At 42.0% G+C, this 18,411-nt stretch overlaps 1 protein-coding gene across 1 annotated transcript; it reads right to left on the bottom strand.

Annotated features, from left to right (window-relative positions):
- Positions 1 to 694: 694 nt before the first annotated feature.
- Positions 695 to 10,816, bottom strand: osgn1 (oxidative stress induced growth inhibitor 1). The gene is made up of 8 exons (XM_079747810.1): positions 10,620 to 10,816; positions 9,314 to 9,376; positions 7,836 to 7,972; positions 7,462 to 7,653; positions 7,004 to 7,095; positions 4,594 to 4,790; positions 4,166 to 4,509; positions 695 to 3,180 (listed from the first exon to the last, which is right to left on the bottom strand). Exons 2-8 carry the CDS (start codon positions 9,369 to 9,371, stop codon positions 2,650 to 2,652), a joined length of 1,551 nt encoding a protein of 516 aa, XP_079603936.1. The 5' UTR covers positions 9,372 to 9,376; positions 10,620 to 10,816; the 3' UTR covers positions 695 to 2,649.
- Between the last annotated feature and the right edge of the window lie 7,595 nt (positions 10,817 to 18,411).

Here is an 18,411-nt window from a genome sequence, read left to right as displayed (position 1 = left end):
GGGCTTAATAATGTACAGTTCGTTAACTTACCCTATCTTATCCTCTACACAACCACACAAATGAATAGGCCTTCCAAACAGCATGTAGTCAATATGTAAATATGTAGTCAATAGTCTGGAGTGATTGTGTTCAGAGAATATCACGAATAGAAAGTCCAAAAATGTCCCAGAATTGCTCAACGAGCTTGGAAATATATATATTTTTTTTTCGTTTCTCCAGCCCTACCCTCATGATTCAGTCTCGTCAGGGGTGTTCAAGTCTGGGGTAACGTGGTATCAAGTAGGTATGCTGCTGCTAACCCAGTTACATAATCATGGAACATTATCCGTTTATAAAGAAGAGTAGAGCGCATTATGTACTCAACGTCCGACCCTGGTGGGAAGAGAAGAGGCTGACCTCTAGTGGCAGTCACGAGGAATGACGGCCTCGGGTTACTAGGGCATTTTCATCCGCACGACTTGACTGTACTTTAGCACTTCGATAGTTACTTTTCCTTTTACAAAGTTTAAACTGCTTGGCAAAGCAAAAGGTTTAATAGTCCCGTTCCGTTCCAATAAAGCAGCATTTTAGCTTTCATAGTTTATTAATTATTAGCTAGTACTAGTAAAACAGTTTTATTGAAGTGCAATTAGTTAATTCACGTACGTTCAAATGTTCAAAGGAATCACCACACATGAACAGAAGGCGTCAGTTTGTTAAAGTCTTTATAAAAGATAGAATGATACAAAAGTTTGTATTGCATTTAGGACGTCGATTTGACGTTGTTTACTTAAAAGAACCAACTTTACAACAGAAGCATGTGAGAACTTTAACGGACCAGAGCAGGGAGACAGTGAAGTAGTGTTTCAAATGGAAAAATTTCCGGTTTAGAATCGCATCTCGGTAGGGACGCAAACACGACGCCACGTGACCGATCGGCGAGCCGGCGCTGGTGCCTCCTGCTGGCTGGTTTAATTTAATGGGTAGCCTATATTATTATTATCATTATTTAGAATAATTATTTATTAAAAAGGCTGAATGCGATCACTTAACTGATCTTGAGTCTCATGATACATTGCTTTCTCCAGGTTTTTACCCGTTGCCTACGCTAAAACCACCTAGTACCAAATCTAAGCATCTCTAATCTAATACCTAAAACAAGCATTCTAACCTTATCCCTAAACTTCGGTCATTTGTATCCCAATACCTAATTCAACTTCTCTATTGCAACATCCAAACTTAAAATATAAACAAATGGCATATCTAAAACACTTCCAAACCTTTACCTAAACTACATTTTCTACACACTTACATATCTAATGCATTATGGGAGATAAGCACCTGAAAACTACATTTAGTGGCGACCAATGCTGGCCATAAGGCACCAAATGTTTCCAGATAACTGAATTAAAAGAAAGGCTACGAATGACATCATCTCAGCACATAATTCACTCAAGATCCTCAAACATCAGGTCCAGATGATCAATCCATGGTCATGAGATCAACTTGTGAGATGTTTTATATGTTGTTTAACCCAGTAGGCTCGGAATATTAAGTGATAAAATACACCAAATAAAGACCTGTCCAGTCAACCAATGGCCCTGGATCAGAGTTTTTCTAACATCTTAGAGATGGGAAATGAAGATGGAGGTCCAGATCCTGGCTCCATAGTATTGATTACAGGATCTTTAACAGGTCTGTGCAACATATCATACCTCATAGTCGAACCAAGTATCTTTGTTTCAACAGAAAGGAACAGGTCCACTATTATCATCATTGCAATTAATTATTATTATTATGATTAAAAATAGGGGGCTAGCTCAATTGAGGGTTTTTAACAAAATAACATTATTCCGGTAATTGTATACAGGTTCTCTTTTAAATAACTCCCTATAATTCTGAATATATATATATATATATATATATATATATAAAAATCTCAGGATGCGCTTTAGACAGCTGACATACCCCTCAAACATGAATAGAAAAATAAAAATCATACTAAAAACATGCTTCTGAAATGTGACACATGTAAAACCATGAGGTGGTTAAGGTCATTAAATGGCTTTCTTCAACAACACATTCTCCAACACCAAGGCGCTGGACGAATGGATGGATGAATGAATGCATGCATGGATGAATGCACTTTTGGATTTGAACCAAAGCTGGCAGAAGAAGGTGGAAGATATACCGGCTTCGAGATCCCCTCTTTTCTTTTTCGCTCCCTCTCTCGGTTTTATTTTTTCTTCTCGTGTCGGTCCTTGGCTAGTTCAGAGTCTACAAGGTTAAAGTGCAATAGATTATCTGTTTAACTTAGCTGACAGAGAAGGTAGCTAACCCTTGAGTCCCTCTAGCATATGGAAAACCACGTAGTATGCCTTGCCTTGATTTCAGCAAATATAGGAAAAAATAAATGTGTACAAAGTGCCACATAATTCTGTTTAGTTTTCCCTCTCTCTCTCTCTCTCTCTCTCTCTGGGTCTTGGTCTCTCCCTGGCTCAGTCTCTCGAGCCATCTCTCCCTCTCTCTTTCAGCCGTACAAAACAGGTTGGATAGGGCCCAGTTCAGAGCACTAAGTGTCTGCTGGTGAAACTGGTCAGCTCTAAACACACTGAGCAGGGAATCTTGGGGAAATGAGGTGAGAATACACGAGTTTGGTCTGAGCGTGGCTAGGAGACACAGGTCTCAGTCTGTCTGTCCTCAACATGTCCGTCCCTACAACTCTCAGACAATTCAGCCCCACTCCCCTCCCCCCTCTGTTTCCGGGACAGGTCGCTGGCGATGGCAAGAGCCCCGCCCTTCAGGAAGCGGACAAAGTTCTCCCCCACCAGGGGTCCCATGGCATATAGGCCCGGACCCTCCGCCCCAACCACCTGGTGTGTGAAGGGGTCCACCTCCAGCGGGTTCCGCCGGCAGCTGATTGGCTGGTCGGGGTCGAGGCTCAGTGATCGGCCGCCTTCGGGCAGGAAGCTGAGGTTTGGGTGTGAGCCAATGAGCACCAGTGCCATGGAGACTTGCAGCACGCTGCGTTGGCCGGAGTCCGACTCCAGCACGCACTTCCTGTCAGGACGGAAGGCCACCACACGATGGCGAGGAAAGCTAAGGTACCCTGTGTAGGGGGCGGAGCCAGAAGGGCCAAGGCCCGTGGTCGGAGCCTGGGGGGTGGAGCTGTGCTGCTGCTGGCTCATCATCTGGTGAACCTGAGGAAAAATACATCTGGTTAATATGTAGGGATGCATGATATATCGGCATTAATATCGGTATCGGCCGATGTTCGTCATTTTTTAACATAAATAAACATACCATAAAATTTGTTTGACCGGTTGCCATGGTTATCTCTGTGTGGTTAATTTGCAGTTGCGGTGATAATTAGCGATGTTGTCAGCTTACTGTTACATTAAATTGTAATCAGAAAACTCAGTTATATGCTATAGACCCTATAGTATCTGTGGTATAAAGGCTGGGACCAATTTGAAATTATAAATATGTACACTTTATGTTGAAAGTATAGACCGTCGCAATTCCCATTGAAACGAATGGCGCGGTGATTATTCTTCAAAACGAGAGCTGGTAAATTTTGAAAAATGAATTAAACTGTAATCAGACAAAACGTTTATATGCTAAAGACCCTAGTATAGGTTGGTTGGTTACTTATGCTTTATGGTAGCCCTGTAACCTTGTTATTTGGAAGTTAAATACGTTCTGGAAATAAAGGAAGACACTCAAAAACTTAGTTTGCATGATTTTCAGTCTGTACAAAATTTTATCATCTCAGAAACTTTTAAAAAAAAACATATATCGACATCGGTAAATATCGGTTATTGGCCATAACAGCAAAATTAATATTGGATATCGTAATCGGACAAAATGTTCTTATCGGTGCATCCCTATTAATATGTACACCTTACCCAGTGGCTTTGTAGGTCATTAAGGGACTTGGTGCAACATGTGCCAACCAATATCAACCAAAATAATAAATAAAAAAAGGTTTCATGTGACTTATGACTTGACTTGGCAGGCAAAACAGGGGAAGTAGTGAAATGTATCCCAACAAGCCCAGGTTTCAGGGTTATGTCGTTTGCATACCTTGTGGTATTCGGGGTAATATAGTTAGCTAACCTTGTGGTATTCTGGGTAATGAAGGTTGTCCACTATGTGGTATTCTGGGAAACGTATTATGTTTACCTTGTGGTATTCAGGGTAGAGTAGTTTTGGCAGCTGGTTGAAGATGAGCCCGGGATCAGTGACAGAGCGTCTGAAGGCGTGATAGACAGGAGTGTTCAGGTGGTGGGCGGCCAATACTGCGTCAGCTGCCGTAAGCCCCGCCCCCACCACCAGGATTGGGTCACTGGATTGGCTGAGCTCCCCCCGGGAGATGGCGGCCTCCAGCTCCCAGAAGGAGTGGCAGACGTAGGGTAGAGTCTCGCCCTCCACCTCCAGCCGGGCTGGGATGTCGTGGGTCCCGGTTGCCAAGACGACGTTCTGGGCAGAGATGGAGAACGGCACGTCCTGCCGTAGAGTGTGGCCATCTAGGAGGGAGTTGAAAGTAAAAGAACAATGTAATTCACACACATACACAGTCACACAGTCACACAGTCACACGTCACACACACCTTCCAGCTCCTCCCCCTCACTCCGCTGCTGTCCCGTCACTCTCCAGCAAGGCTCCTCCCCCTCACTTCCGGGCTGCCAGGTCAACGCGGTAACAGTGGTCCCACAGGCGAAGCTCTGCCCCAGGGACATCTGGGTAACGTAGTGCTGGTAGTAGGACGCAATCTCTGCCGGGGTGGCCCGGTCGTTCCGCAAGTTCCTGAGGAGGACAGAATAAATTAAAGATCAATACAAGTACCCATAACAATAGGTTTTTAGATTGTAAGTTATAGTCTTGGAAACTATTTACTTTTTATAACCGTATTGACTTATTATTCCTATTATCAAACTCCAATTATACTTTAGCTATTATTTATACTTTTCCAAAAATGTCCCAACTCAACTGCCCCTTAAAGGCCGTGTAGCAGGGTTTATTTTCCAACGAATTTGTGCAATTTGCTTGTTGGTAATAAAGATTTAAACTGTTATTTATTGTATTTAATGTTGTTAGGTATCACAAAACGGAATGTAATACGAATAAGTAGGTACTATTTTAGCGGTTTGCTATGGATTCTCATTTCCCCCAGAATGCATTGCATAACGTTGGGGAGACACAGACCAAAGCCGCATTGAGACCCCTGAGAGGAGAGACTAGTAAAATAGTGTTCAGCAGATTATACAGATACATAGATAAATACATAGATATTATATATAGTTAGGATATGCTACACGTGAACCCCCTAAGATGGCGCAATTTGATTGGTTCGCTATCACGGGATATTGGGCAATATCCCATGATTGACATCTCTAACTCGATATTGTTTTCATCGCAAAATGTCCGCTAATAACAACAAATAAACCTTCGGCCTCGGGGGCTATTCCCCACTATTCACTTCGCCTTTGGTGAATAATTGTTGATTATTAACCTAGATAGATAGATAGCCTAGTCAAGTCTTTATTAATACCAAACTACACAAATCGTTGGGAATTCATTTCGGTGATGAAGACATACACAAAATACATCACATTAAAACTAGACACATGCGTTGATAGATAGATAGATAGAAAGGTAATTAAATATGTTCTATTATTTGCCTTGCGGAGCCAGCCAATCCAACGTATGCAAATTAGCAATGTGCGCCTCACACAAGAAAGAGGTAATGTTGAGAAATCATACTAAAAATGGATAGCAAGTGAAAGCTTAACCAGACTATCAATTACATACTTTGGGTCCATTCTTAGTTATGGTAAGAGGCCAGCCTTTAAATCTTTTCAGTGACTGAATGTTGATGAAAAACGGATTGTTTTGCATTAGATGAGTGTGATGAGCGACTGTGCGTGTGTCCTTTCTGGCGTAGTCATGGTACTATGCATTTAAACTGAAAATTACTCCTACATACACACATCTGGGATGTCTCCCAGTGTTCAAGAATTGTTAGTGTACACACCTTATAATATCAATATCTATAAACCTCCTCTTTTCTCACAATATTTAGACCCTACAGACATATTATACATCAAATGTTGAGCTCCTCACAGTCATTAATCATCTCCATTTTCTTAGCCATGGTGTTTATAATAACTATATGTAATTTACTTTAGATAACTAAAAGGTATAATGTTTAAGATAACTACTGAAAATGAACTACAATTATCAAAATAATTTGAAGAAATACAGTTTTGATGTAATGTCGTAATGATTTCTATGCATTGTGTTGCAGATATATTTATTTAATTTAGCAGCTAGCCAACATAGCACCAGCTCATAACATCTTGTAATACCACTTTGTATCACAAGAGGTCAACGTCAATGCAGCGTCCATTCTTCCCTCAGTCCAACATGAGCGGATGAGAGTAGCACTGCCAAGAGGACTATTCTGTCAATTGTGAAAAGAAAAGAAATGGTAGAAGTAAAAGCAAAACAAGAGTTAACCTTTGTGTTGCTTTCCACCGCTTGAGACAACTCATGGCCAGTAAAGGAATTAAATGCTGAACTCTCAACGTTTATTCTAGAATCTAGGCTGGTCAGCAAACAACTTCTGACATTGGATACATAGCAATAGATTGTACGGATTAGCCAATGTTGCACCTCTTTTTTATGTCTTGCAGAAGGGGCCTCGCATCGCTTTTCTTTTTTTGCACGGATGGGAGCTCGCTTTCCTTCTGATTCGAGGTGTGTTTTTTTCCCCACACCTGGGGTGTATCCCCCAAAACACTGTAGAAACCTCCAAGAACACCCCAGCAACTACCAAGAATACCATAGCGAACCAACAAGGACAACGTAGAAACCATTGCTAATCATTTGTTGTGTGCTTTGGCACAGGTAAATTACGGTCAGTAAAGCACTTTAAAATGAATTGAAAGAAAAAAAATAAAGAAACACAGACAGAAAGATGGCCAGGCAGAGAGACTGACAGATAGTGAGAAACTGACCTGCGTTTCTCTCTCAGCCATTCCTTCAGTTTGAGTCCAGGTAGCTCCATCCAGTTAGCTAGGCTAAGAGTGAGCATGGAGCCTTCCATAGCCTGCAACACACATTTAAATACACACAAATACAGTCACATTAAACACACAAAACACTCGTAAAATAGGTAGAATATGCCTTGCTTTTATGAATAATATTTGCTCAGAACATCCAACATAGTTCATAACATTCATAAACCTGCAAATGCAAGGGAATTCATCAGTTGGCTATAGGCTAATCCCCATTGGGCTTGGTGATAGAAAGTAAGGTAAATAATTATTTAAAGGAAGAATCTCAGAGATTGCCACCTTATTAAGGGTCTTTAACTAAAGTTCCATAAGTAACCCCCCTTAACTAAGTGACCCTAACAGACCCTCCTTAACTAAGGGTTTAAGGCGTTAACTAAGCCCCGCCCCCGGGTACTTACATGCCACGCCCCTCCTGGCGGACCCCTCCCCAGCACCAAGTGGGGAGTAGCACGCTCCGGCTCGTATCGCCACGACAATGGAGACGCATGGTCCAACCCGAAGTCGCTGTCGGGGAGAAGCAGTGAATCGAAGAGCACAGCCACGGGATTGGTCGACCGACCCTCCAACCCCTCACACAGATACTCCAGGTCCTGGGGGAAATGGAACAATGCTGTACTGACGGTGTAGCAATACAAACATAAATGTCTGAAACTTGTGTGTCAATACCCAAACCAGTAGGCATACGTACTCGCGCGCGTGCGTACGTGCGTGCGTGCGTGCGTGCGTGCGTGCGTGCGTGCGTGCGTGCGTGCGTGCGTGCGTGCGTGCATACCTGCTCCAGTAGCGATTTGTTTGCGTTCTCCCCAAGCTTGCTGCTCAGCAGGGGGTTAGGGTGCCATGCGTCTCTCTGCAGGTAGGGGGCGTAACCGGACAGCAGGTAGGACAGACAGATCCCAGACGGACCATTACCTAGGCAACAATCAAAGAGAGAGGGGTCATGATTGGTTCCCAGTGTTTCCCCAAGCACTGTATGGTTAAGGCGGCCGCCTTAACAACAATAGGGCCCCGCCTTGACTACCAAAACCAAAAAAATACTTTTTAATTATTATGCAATAACAAAGTACAAAACTCTCATAGGGAAAGAAAACATACTTCCATCAAGTACAAAAAATAAAGGCAAATAATGCATCGGTAATACTGTTCAAAACAATACTCATGCCATAACCCCCCCCCCCCTTGACCACCTTGACTAAGAAATGTTCAGGGGGAAACACTAGTTCCTGCTAGACTGCTTGTGGCTACTGGTTGCTAGGGAAGTTATGTGGTTGCTAAGGAGCTGCAACAAAACAACTGGGAAGTTTCAACAAGAATTTTGGAAGTGCAGAGTCATGCTGTGTTTGCTGGATCAGAAGGGGATCGTCGATTAATAACCAGCCCATTATACTCCCTGCTTGATAAACAGTCACTGTAGTACAAAAGTCCTGCACTTTGACACAGGATAGAATGCGTTTAAACAGTAAAATTTGATGATTTTCGATTTTGACTCTTTTGAAATATATTTGAAATATTTGGCCTGTTAATCCCTATCATGGTGTCATGGTGATTAAGGGCTATACAAATAAAATTGAATTGAATTGACATGCAAGTATGTTTAATAAGAAGTACGGTGGCACTTTTACTCTAGTAGTGATTCCAGTACTATTCTTAGATGGTATATCTGTGTCTGTGTGTGTATGTGTGTGTCTTTGTGTGTGTGTGTGTGTGTGTGTGTGTGTGTGTGTGTGTGTGTGTGTGTGTGTGTGTGTGTGTGTGTGTGTGTGTGTGTGTGTGTGTGTGTGTGTGTGTGTGTGTGTGTGTGTGTGTATGTGTCTGTCTGTGTGTGTAATACAATATGAGGAGCAGGTAAAATAAAACCTAAGAACTACATTTGAGAGAGTGAATGGGTGAGTGATTGCAAGTGAGATGTGGGTCAGTTGGAAGTGCCGAGTCATGCTGTGGTTGCAGGAACAGAAGGGGATCGTCATGGTAATGACCATCCCTTTATACTCCCAGCTCGACTACCAAGCAAGTACTGTAATACTGTAGTATAAACACAAACGTGTTTACACCAGAAATAAACATATATGATCAAGATGTATTTTGACTTGTTAGTATGTTTATCAAGAAATATTTTAGCACATTTACTGAGGCTAAAAGCGGTTGGGTGGGTAATATAAATCAGCAACTGCTCCTAAACCACAAAGCCAACTGTTCATTAACACCACCTTAAACCCTGGATACTGTGTGTGGTGCATGTGTGTGTATGCTTACCAATAACAACCACAGGGAGAACCTCGCCAGGAACAATGTCTTTATCACACAGAGCCATGTTGCCTGAAGGGAGAGTATTGGTTTGATTAACTCACTCCCATCCAGACCAATACACCATAATTGTATACTGTACTTTAGATTCACGTTTTTACATTCTAACAGCACTTATTATTTTTCCTTCCTTTTCCTTTTAACTGCTTTAACGATTAAAAATTTATCCATACCAATAAAGCTGTTTTTGAGTTAAGATTAATTAAAATTTGAAAGAGACATCTCAGTTAGTGGCTTTTATCAAGTAATAATAGAAAAGAAAAGAAAAAAAAGCTCTCTCTCTCTCTCTCTCTCTCTCTCTCTCTCTCTCTCTCTCTCTCTCTCTTGATTACACACACACACGCACGTGTAATAGTGACGTGCATGTTCTCCTGTATTTGTTTGGGCAGGATAACATATCGCAAATCATGACAACATAGCTGAAATATGTTATATAGTACATACATAATATGACATAATATGATTATAATTAGTCTATGAGAATGATGATCAAATTCCTCAGGCGTGGAAGTTTGGTCATGTATCCCAAGGGGGGAATCAGAGGTAAGATGGGGTCACAGACGTATCAACACGCATGCGCCACTACAGGCTGATATAACTGTACATTGCATTAGTCTACTTCTAAGCATAAGTACTCACACACTTGTTCATGCAACTCTATCTGCTTTAGACCTTGGGACGCCAAGGTTGTTATGCCTGACTATCAACAACGGAAGACGCTTTGTTTATTTATCTCGTCTAGAAGATTCTTCCACCGACACGGGGTCAGTTCGGTGACACACTGACCCGGGAGCCACGGAACCCGTTCCCCGTCTACCTTAACCCGGGTCAGACTCTAGAGACTAAAGTAGATCGCACACAGAGAGGGTAACTGCAACGTGCTGCCGCAATGGCATGTAGCGGAGAATCCGCAGCAGTATTCGCATACATTATGTCATTATTATTTCAAACACATGTAGCTAAATACCACCTCAACCAGAACGACCCACGTGCCTCTCAGACCCACCCTAATCTAAGACCATGAACGTCTGTCTGTGACACCCCCGCCAACCCACCTGCCCACCCTCGCTTATCGCGACCGGCCAGCGATGAGTAGCGAGGCCCGGAACAACGCTAGTCCGTAGAACCGCGCGGAAAACCAGAACCTCCTTCCGAACTAAATGCTACATACCGGCTACACACAGGAAGACACCCGAGTCGGACACACAATGAGAAACGGCCACTTCAACACCCGGTCGTGTGGAAGTCTACTCACCGTTGTGTAGAGACAAGAGCCGCCGGGATCAGTACTTCGAGTCGAAATCTTTTCCAAGAGGGTTGGATGGACGATTGTGTCCTGCGATATTACCTCCTTATTTTCTGTCGACCTGTTTTCTTGAACAAAGGGGACTTCAGTCAAACATAACGCCGGTAGTACAGAAACCTCTTCCCGGTCGACATGCGGAGCACCACCGCTGCTTTTTCTTCGCTACGCGTCTGTCAGGAGGTTTTATAAAGCCAACCTTGCTGGCCAATGGGAGACGTTCGGCACGGACGTCACTGGGCAGAGAAGCGTTTAGCAGTGCAGCGCGCAGCTTATAAAAAGTAATGATTCTACAATAAGCCTATTTGTAGAATAAGTATAGCCAAGTTTATCGTGTGTGATTGCTTGTTTGGGTGAGCTGTATATAAAAATAAACATATTTAATTATATTACAGTTAAAATACAAATATATGAGCTAATGACACATATAATGTTAATGATATTGATAATCGATGCAATTGCATTTTAAACAGTAATAATAGACAGTTTAATTATATGAAAGAGCGGATTTTAAATTAGCAGTTATGCCACGCCCCCCGAGACCCGGAATTTTCCAGACAATTTTTGTATGAATCTGTTATTGTGTCCAGTGTCAATGGTTTATAATATTTACAACTCAACTCTTCACGACTCAACTCCATTTTAGTGAAACAGCAGCCCCAGCGCTGACCCTGGGTCACATGATCCCTGACGTCATGCAGGAGCCTGTCTCAGTCAGCTGACCAGCTAAGACCCTGACACCCAAATTACATTACTTCTTTACATTAGCTTTCATCCCAAGCCACTTCAATTTAATTCAGATACATGTCGTTAGGAAGCAAGAAAGGGGTAGGGCGTCTTGCTCCAGGATACAGGTAGACTGTGGACCTTGGGGATAGAACCCTGAGCCTTTCGGGTTGGGGTAAAACAAAGACAACTTGCAGGGAGGACAGAATGAGTAGATGGAGATGCATAATTACAGTTTAACTGACTGAGCAACTGTTTAGACAACACATAACAACACATGTTCACCAGTCACACCAATACTTTAGATTTCTAGATATTCATTATCGAGGACCTTAAACTTCAGTAGAATGATTATGGAGGACTTTTCCATTGACCAAATTACGGCATTCCGAGTTGTGCTGATGTAATGGGGCATAACTTATGCCATTGGTCTAGGAAAACTAGTGAGCGGCCAATAGGAGCTTACGGGGGGCCAAGGCAGGACAAGCAGTCTTGTGGGTCTGTAAGTGGAATTGTGTCTGCTGCAACACGGGAACCAGATTAGAATAGAATTCAGACTTTAACTTCATATTTCTACTACTTATATTGTTTCTTATATGTTCTTGTGTCAGCATTTTTTAACAATTATTAATTTATTACCAACCTGCTCTGATTTACCACCTGGTAGTGATCTTACCTTATACTCTTACAATTCTGCATAATAAAAGTGTTCAAAAGCTTTTGTTAAAAATATAGTAAACCTTCAATGTTGCTGTGGGTCCACTCATCCTGTTCTCATGTCATGTGGGGCTAGACAATGTGTGTTAATTAGTATTTTGCACATGTGGGGACTAGACAACGTGTTTCAACTAGTCTTTTGCCCATGTGGGGACTAGACAAAGTTTGTTAACTAGTCTTGTGTAAATGTGGAGACTAGACAATGTGTGTTAACTAGTCTTTTGCACATGTGGGGACTAGACAATGTGTGTTAACTAGTCTTTCGCACATGTGGGGACTAGACAATTTGTGTTAACTAGTGTTTTGCACATGTGGGGACTTGACAGTGTGTGTTAACTATTGTGTGTTGTTGTGGGAACTGTACACTGTATTGTGTGCCTCTGCTCTTGCTCATGTATTTGCATAGTTTGCCTCGCTTTGGTTATTATATGTAAATCACATTGTATTTGTTTTATTTTGCATAATTTCATGACGCAGTAGCCTGCATGTATTCTGGTGTGTGTGTGTGTGTGTGTGTGTGTGTTTGTGTGTGTGTGTGTGTGTGTGTGTGTGTGTGTGTGTGTTTATATGTGTGTCATGGTGTAGGTAGGCTGGTGTTGTGTCAGCACATTGTCTTCCAAATGTCTATAATTCGGCGACATCTGGTGAAGTTTATAATGGGGAGATGATATGTGACACAAATGAACATCTATATGTGAAGAGTTTGGCATTCTGCCCTCTAGCAGTTCATTTGAAGCCACACATTGACAGAATCAGACAAAAACATAACATAGGGAGACGTTGCTAGACCAGTTTCTCTGAAAGTTGGAAAAAAAAATCACAGGCAGAACAGATGTACCCTTCTGTCATGTCAGAGATGTTAGAGAGATCAGACATGTCAGAAGCTGCATACCTGCCGCCACAGTGCACCCTCCCCTAGCCCACATTGAAGAGTGCATAAACATTCATGTTTTTTTGCTGTTATAACATCTATTACGTCGTAAATGGATACTATGGCTTCATCGATACAGGCAGCCATACCATATGTAGCATGTGGTTCAAAGATCGAGCTCAACAGAACATTCTATGAAGAAACAGCAGCATGCCTGTCACTGTATAACCCGCCTCCTAGAACCACGGCAGCCTGTGATTGGTCCGTCTTTTGGCCTGACGGTCTGTGAACAGCTGGGGAGGACGAATCCCAGACCCTCTACAAGGAAAAGTCATTTCCGTGCGATTGGCTTGCTCTTGCTTGGCTAAATGTTAACCATGTGGGCGTCAACTGAAACGTTACATATGTATATCTGCACCACATAGGCGTAGGTGCGGCTTCTTGTGTATCCAGAGCAACATAATCAGGATATATGGAGGATTCTAAAGGTCCTTTGTTCTGTTAATACATTGACTCCTCTTTCTGCTGACTCATGACAAGTCATGAGAGAGGCGAGACGGAGGAGTTGAAATGGCTGGTCCCTTTGTGTGTGTGTGTGTGTGTGTGTGTGTGTTGGGACATCTAACAGATGGATCAAAGCCCCTACGTGTTAAAATAACACATTGCATTCCTAGAGAGAGAGAAAGAGAGTGAGAGAGAGAGAGATCGTTCTAACGTCATTCAAGTCTGATGTTCATATTATCAGTGACCAGTAGTTTTCATTCCATAACCTTGGAATGATTTATCACATGCAAAACGTTAATGTCTATCAATGTGTACTTCACATGCGTTATGAGGCAGTTGAAACATTGTTAGTGAACTCTCTAACCTCTAGCCCGTTTCCAGCCCCCTCCGCCCCCCTCAACCCGTCTGCTTATAGGGAGTATGGTTGCTATGGGGATTAGCTTTTTATATAAGTAGGATGATGTAATCCCAGCAGTTTTTTAACATATGGAGTGTATAGAAGCAGTGTATGGCTAGGTGTGGAAGAACACATATTTAAATATTGCAAACACAAACATACACATAAACGGACGCATGCACCTACACACACAAACACATGCACACACACCCTTGTGCAGAGTGTTTGTCAAGGGAACCAACGCAACAAGAACGATAAATTAGATATAGATTAGAGAGTAAAATAACAAAGCTATGTGAGAAGAATGAAACAAAGATAGCCCAGAGGTGATTAGATGGAAGGTAGACTGAGGTGTGGCTTAAGTACATGTCTTTCAGATTGTTTTGTGTTCAGTTCTAAAGCTGAGGACCTAAAACACTAAACACTGCGTTTGTAGGTTGGTCTTAGGTGGTAGAGCTCTATCGTGGGACTCAGGTCATTGGCCTCAGGTGTAGGACTCAGGTTGAAGTTCTCAAGGCTCAGGCCTTAGGTCTAAGGTCTCAGGTTATAGATTTCATGTCGCCTCAGATCTCAGGTGTTAGGTCTCAGATCTCAGGTTGTAGATCTCATGCCTTAGGTCTTAGGTCTCAGGTTGTAGATTTCATGTCGCCTCAGATCTCAGGTATTAGGTCTCAGGTTGTAGATTTCATGTCGCCTCAGATCTCAGGTATTAGGTCTCAGGTCAAAGGTGTAATTTGTCAAGTTGTAGGTCTAAAGCTCTAGGTGTCAGGTCAAAGGTGTCCGGACGTAGGTCTGCGGACATAGATGAGACCAGTATTCAGGGGCTAGTCCATGGAGTGATTTAAAACCTAATGAATTGATCTTATGTTCTAAAAGGGACAGGTAACCAGTGATGGAACTAAGGAACAGGTGAGAGGTGGAATCTCCTTCTTATCCAGTAGACAAGCTGTATGAATGAAGGAATAAATGGAATGACGAATGAATGGAAGGATGATGAATGGATGAAGGAACTTTGTCTATCTCTGAGAGCTAGCTTTCTGACCGACTGCCGCTCACAAGCAGGTCAGTGGTGAGAGTGATCATATTGGCATTGAAGTTACTGATACACAGAGTACGGTTCTCCAATACTTAAATTCTCAGAAAAGTAGGCAAGCACATGATCTGTGGCTGGCAGGTTTTAACCACTTGGTATCTTACTTATTTTACTGTAGTAAATGGTTTATACTACCCTAACTACTACTAATAAATAGCTCTAAAAATAGATACAATAATTGCTAAAATACTAGTATTCATAAATTGTTATTAACTGGTTACTGGTTATTTGCGATGATTAATTTGTTATGATTAATATTGATGGTAACTACCGAACTGTGTTGAGAACAAAAGCTTTAGCTGTCTGAAGCCTTGTGTCAATATTTCCCGAGCCAATTGGTTTAGCTAAGCTGACCGCCGTTTATGTTTCCTCTGTGCAGACATCTGGGCAGCTGACAGTGTCTATAGGGGAAACTGTTCCTGACTGATGCAAAGCAGAGGAGGAGGTTTGATGAGTTGATGAATACAACACATAGTCTTATTAGAAAGAGGTCTGGGTGTCACACTATTGGGACCAATCATCTTAATTATTCGTGGAGTAAATAGGTGCAGATGGTTTAGTTGAATATGGACGGATGGAAATTCCCCATCAGGAACAAGAGTGATTATTGCAAGAACCAGACAAGGGAAATCTGGACTTAAGAACTTTAAGGAAGGAAGGAATTGGGTTGCTGACAATAAACACTCAAATCAACTTGGTATAATGGAGAAAGAGAGAGCAAGATAGAGGGAGCATGAGAGAGCTATAATCCTTGTCTACATATTAACATAAATGTGATGTAAGGGATGGTAATGTCAGTTGGGTCTGACATACCTCTTCCCGCTGAAAAATATAACACTTTATGAGGTTGAAAAGCCAGTGAGTGCGGTATTCATATTTAATATCATCACAATCATGTCAGATAGAAAAACATGAAACCAACAAACACAAACACACACATACAACATTGCTTCCTCTAAGTCATCTACAGGAGGCAGGAAGCAGGGTCAAGTATTCCATTCTTCAGTGGAAAGATTTACTGACACACAAACACAAACAGACACGGACACACGCACTCACACGCACACACACACACCCACACCCACACACACACGCACACGCACACACACACACACACACACACACACACACACACACACACACACACACAAATGTTAGTAGGACAGCAGGTGAACTGCTACCTGGATACGGCAGGTCATGTGACTAACAGGTGATATAATCGGCCTGAGAAGCGATAAAAAGAAGACTGGAAACTTGTGTACAATTCCAAGTATTTTATTTTTATTATTATTATATTACTATCGGAATTTGTACTTTTACAGCATTACTTCGGTGTAGTGCTGAATTTTACTTACTTGAATTTTAATAACTGCATTATTACTAGTAGTATTACTAGTCTTCAGAATGTTTTAGATTTGGTTGAAAATTGGATGAGGATCCAGTTCCTCATCCACACTCTGAGCAGAGGTCTGTCTTACTGTCTGTTTGTCTCTGTGTGTGTGTGTGTGTGTGTGTGCAAGTGTGCATGCGTCTGTGTGGGTGGTATGTAGAGCACCAACCCAGTTACTCTCTTTGCAACCCTACCCGGTGGATAATAATGTAAAAATATTTGCACATGATAATCATTGCCAACATTATGTAGTTTTCCGGTTCATAACACCTGAGTTACTTATCTTGTCTGACATGTGATAGGGACTGTTGTGTAAGACATGGGTGCAGGTCCTCGGGGCGGGGGGAGTGGTTGTGTCTTCTCCAACTTCTGAAGACTTTAATCATCCCCCCCCCAAAATATAAATTATTTATAAATATATGTAATTGAAAATATATATTTAATAGAATCTGACTGCTCAGTGGTCTGCACCATTGCATATTACACGATTGGCGTGTTATACCTATATGCCTATTTTCATAGAATAAATGGTGCTGCTGTTGTTGATGTGTGGCTCTGTAAAATAGAAGAATATGTATAATGATGGCCTTAAAGGGATTCATTAATCTATATTTTAAACTACTATTTATGGATGTGTGTCTGCTACAGCAGGTCATTTGATAAACGTTGGTGATATGATTAATGTCCTCTCCATAATAATATGTTTACTGGACAGGACATAATATGTTTTTTTATGATCTCAAGGTTGTAATGAGATCTGCACCCTAGGTGTAAGAGCACGCATTCTGGCAGCTCTTCCAAATGGAATAAAAAGGAACAAGGAACATGCCAGTCAACTCAGTGGTTGGTTTAAACTCATCTGTTTTCTTATCATATTTCTGACAACCCAGTCTCATGCCAAATTGTAGTATAGCTACGCTGGTCCACAGCAGAAACGTAGAAGTTTCACAAAAAATGCTCTAAAATAACTTTTTTTATGCCTATTCTTTTGGCCTGCGTCCACGTCACGCGACAACAAACAAGATGTCTGACATTTATTTTATTCTCAGTGAAAAACGCAATAATTTCATAATGATTCAGCGATTAAAAAGGGTTAGATAACATTTTTATTTAATTAGATTGATTATTATATTAATTAATTATTCTATTGAAATCGAACATGAAAAATGTACGTTAAAAACTCGGAATGGGCAGCTAGGGGCCGACTTAGAAAAAAAAAACGACCTGCCACATCACAGGACCCTCTGCCATACCACAGACCCCCATGCCATACCACAGGCCCCTCTGCCACACCACAGGCCCCTATGCCACACCAGAGGCCCCTATGCCACACACCACAGGACCCTCTGCCACACCACAGGCCCCTATGCCACACCACAGGACCCTCTGCCACACCACAGGCCCAGTTCCCACACCACAGGCCCCTCTGCCACACCACAGGCCCCTATGCCACACCACAGGTCCCTCTGCCACACCACAGGCCCGGCTCCAGGGCTGCAGCTGGATGCTATTGGTTCAATGACTCCATTATAATTAAATCCTCAGAATACAAAATATATTTTGAGTATGGGTGGCTCCAATGCGCGTCTTCAGGTAGGTGGAAGTGTTGAATCAGTCTTTTTCACAGTTTTAATTATTATTGGAAAATGCTGCTCAAAGAAACCTGAATTTCCCTTTAGAAAGGGTATTCAGTTAAATTGGGGTGTATGTAACATATCTCCATTCCTCACTGATGCCTCAAAATGTTGACAGACTTGAAGAGTGAGACATTTTAGGAAGCATACTTACCACGGCCCTGTATAGGTATGCACAAAAAAAATACTTGTTCAAGGTTTGGTCATTTAGGAGAAGACAAGAGACTTAGGTTGATTGTTTTTATTATCAGTGTCGAATTCAGGAAGCTTTTGCATTTTAGCTAAAACAGGAGATTTTCCCTTTCTGTTGTCCAAAGTTGATGTGCATATTTTGGGTTGCATTTCCTTCTGTGTCAGAGAAATAAATTCTAAGCAAGAAAAGCGTAATTCTCATTTGATCAAGAGTCATGCA

This window comes from Pollachius pollachius (assembly GCF_949987615.1).
Source record: "Pollachius pollachius genome assembly, chromosome: 12".
NCBI classification, from domain to species: Eukaryota; Metazoa; Chordata; class Actinopteri; order Gadiformes; family Gadidae; genus Pollachius; species Pollachius pollachius.
This window is presented reverse-complemented; position numbering and strand designations above follow the sequence as displayed.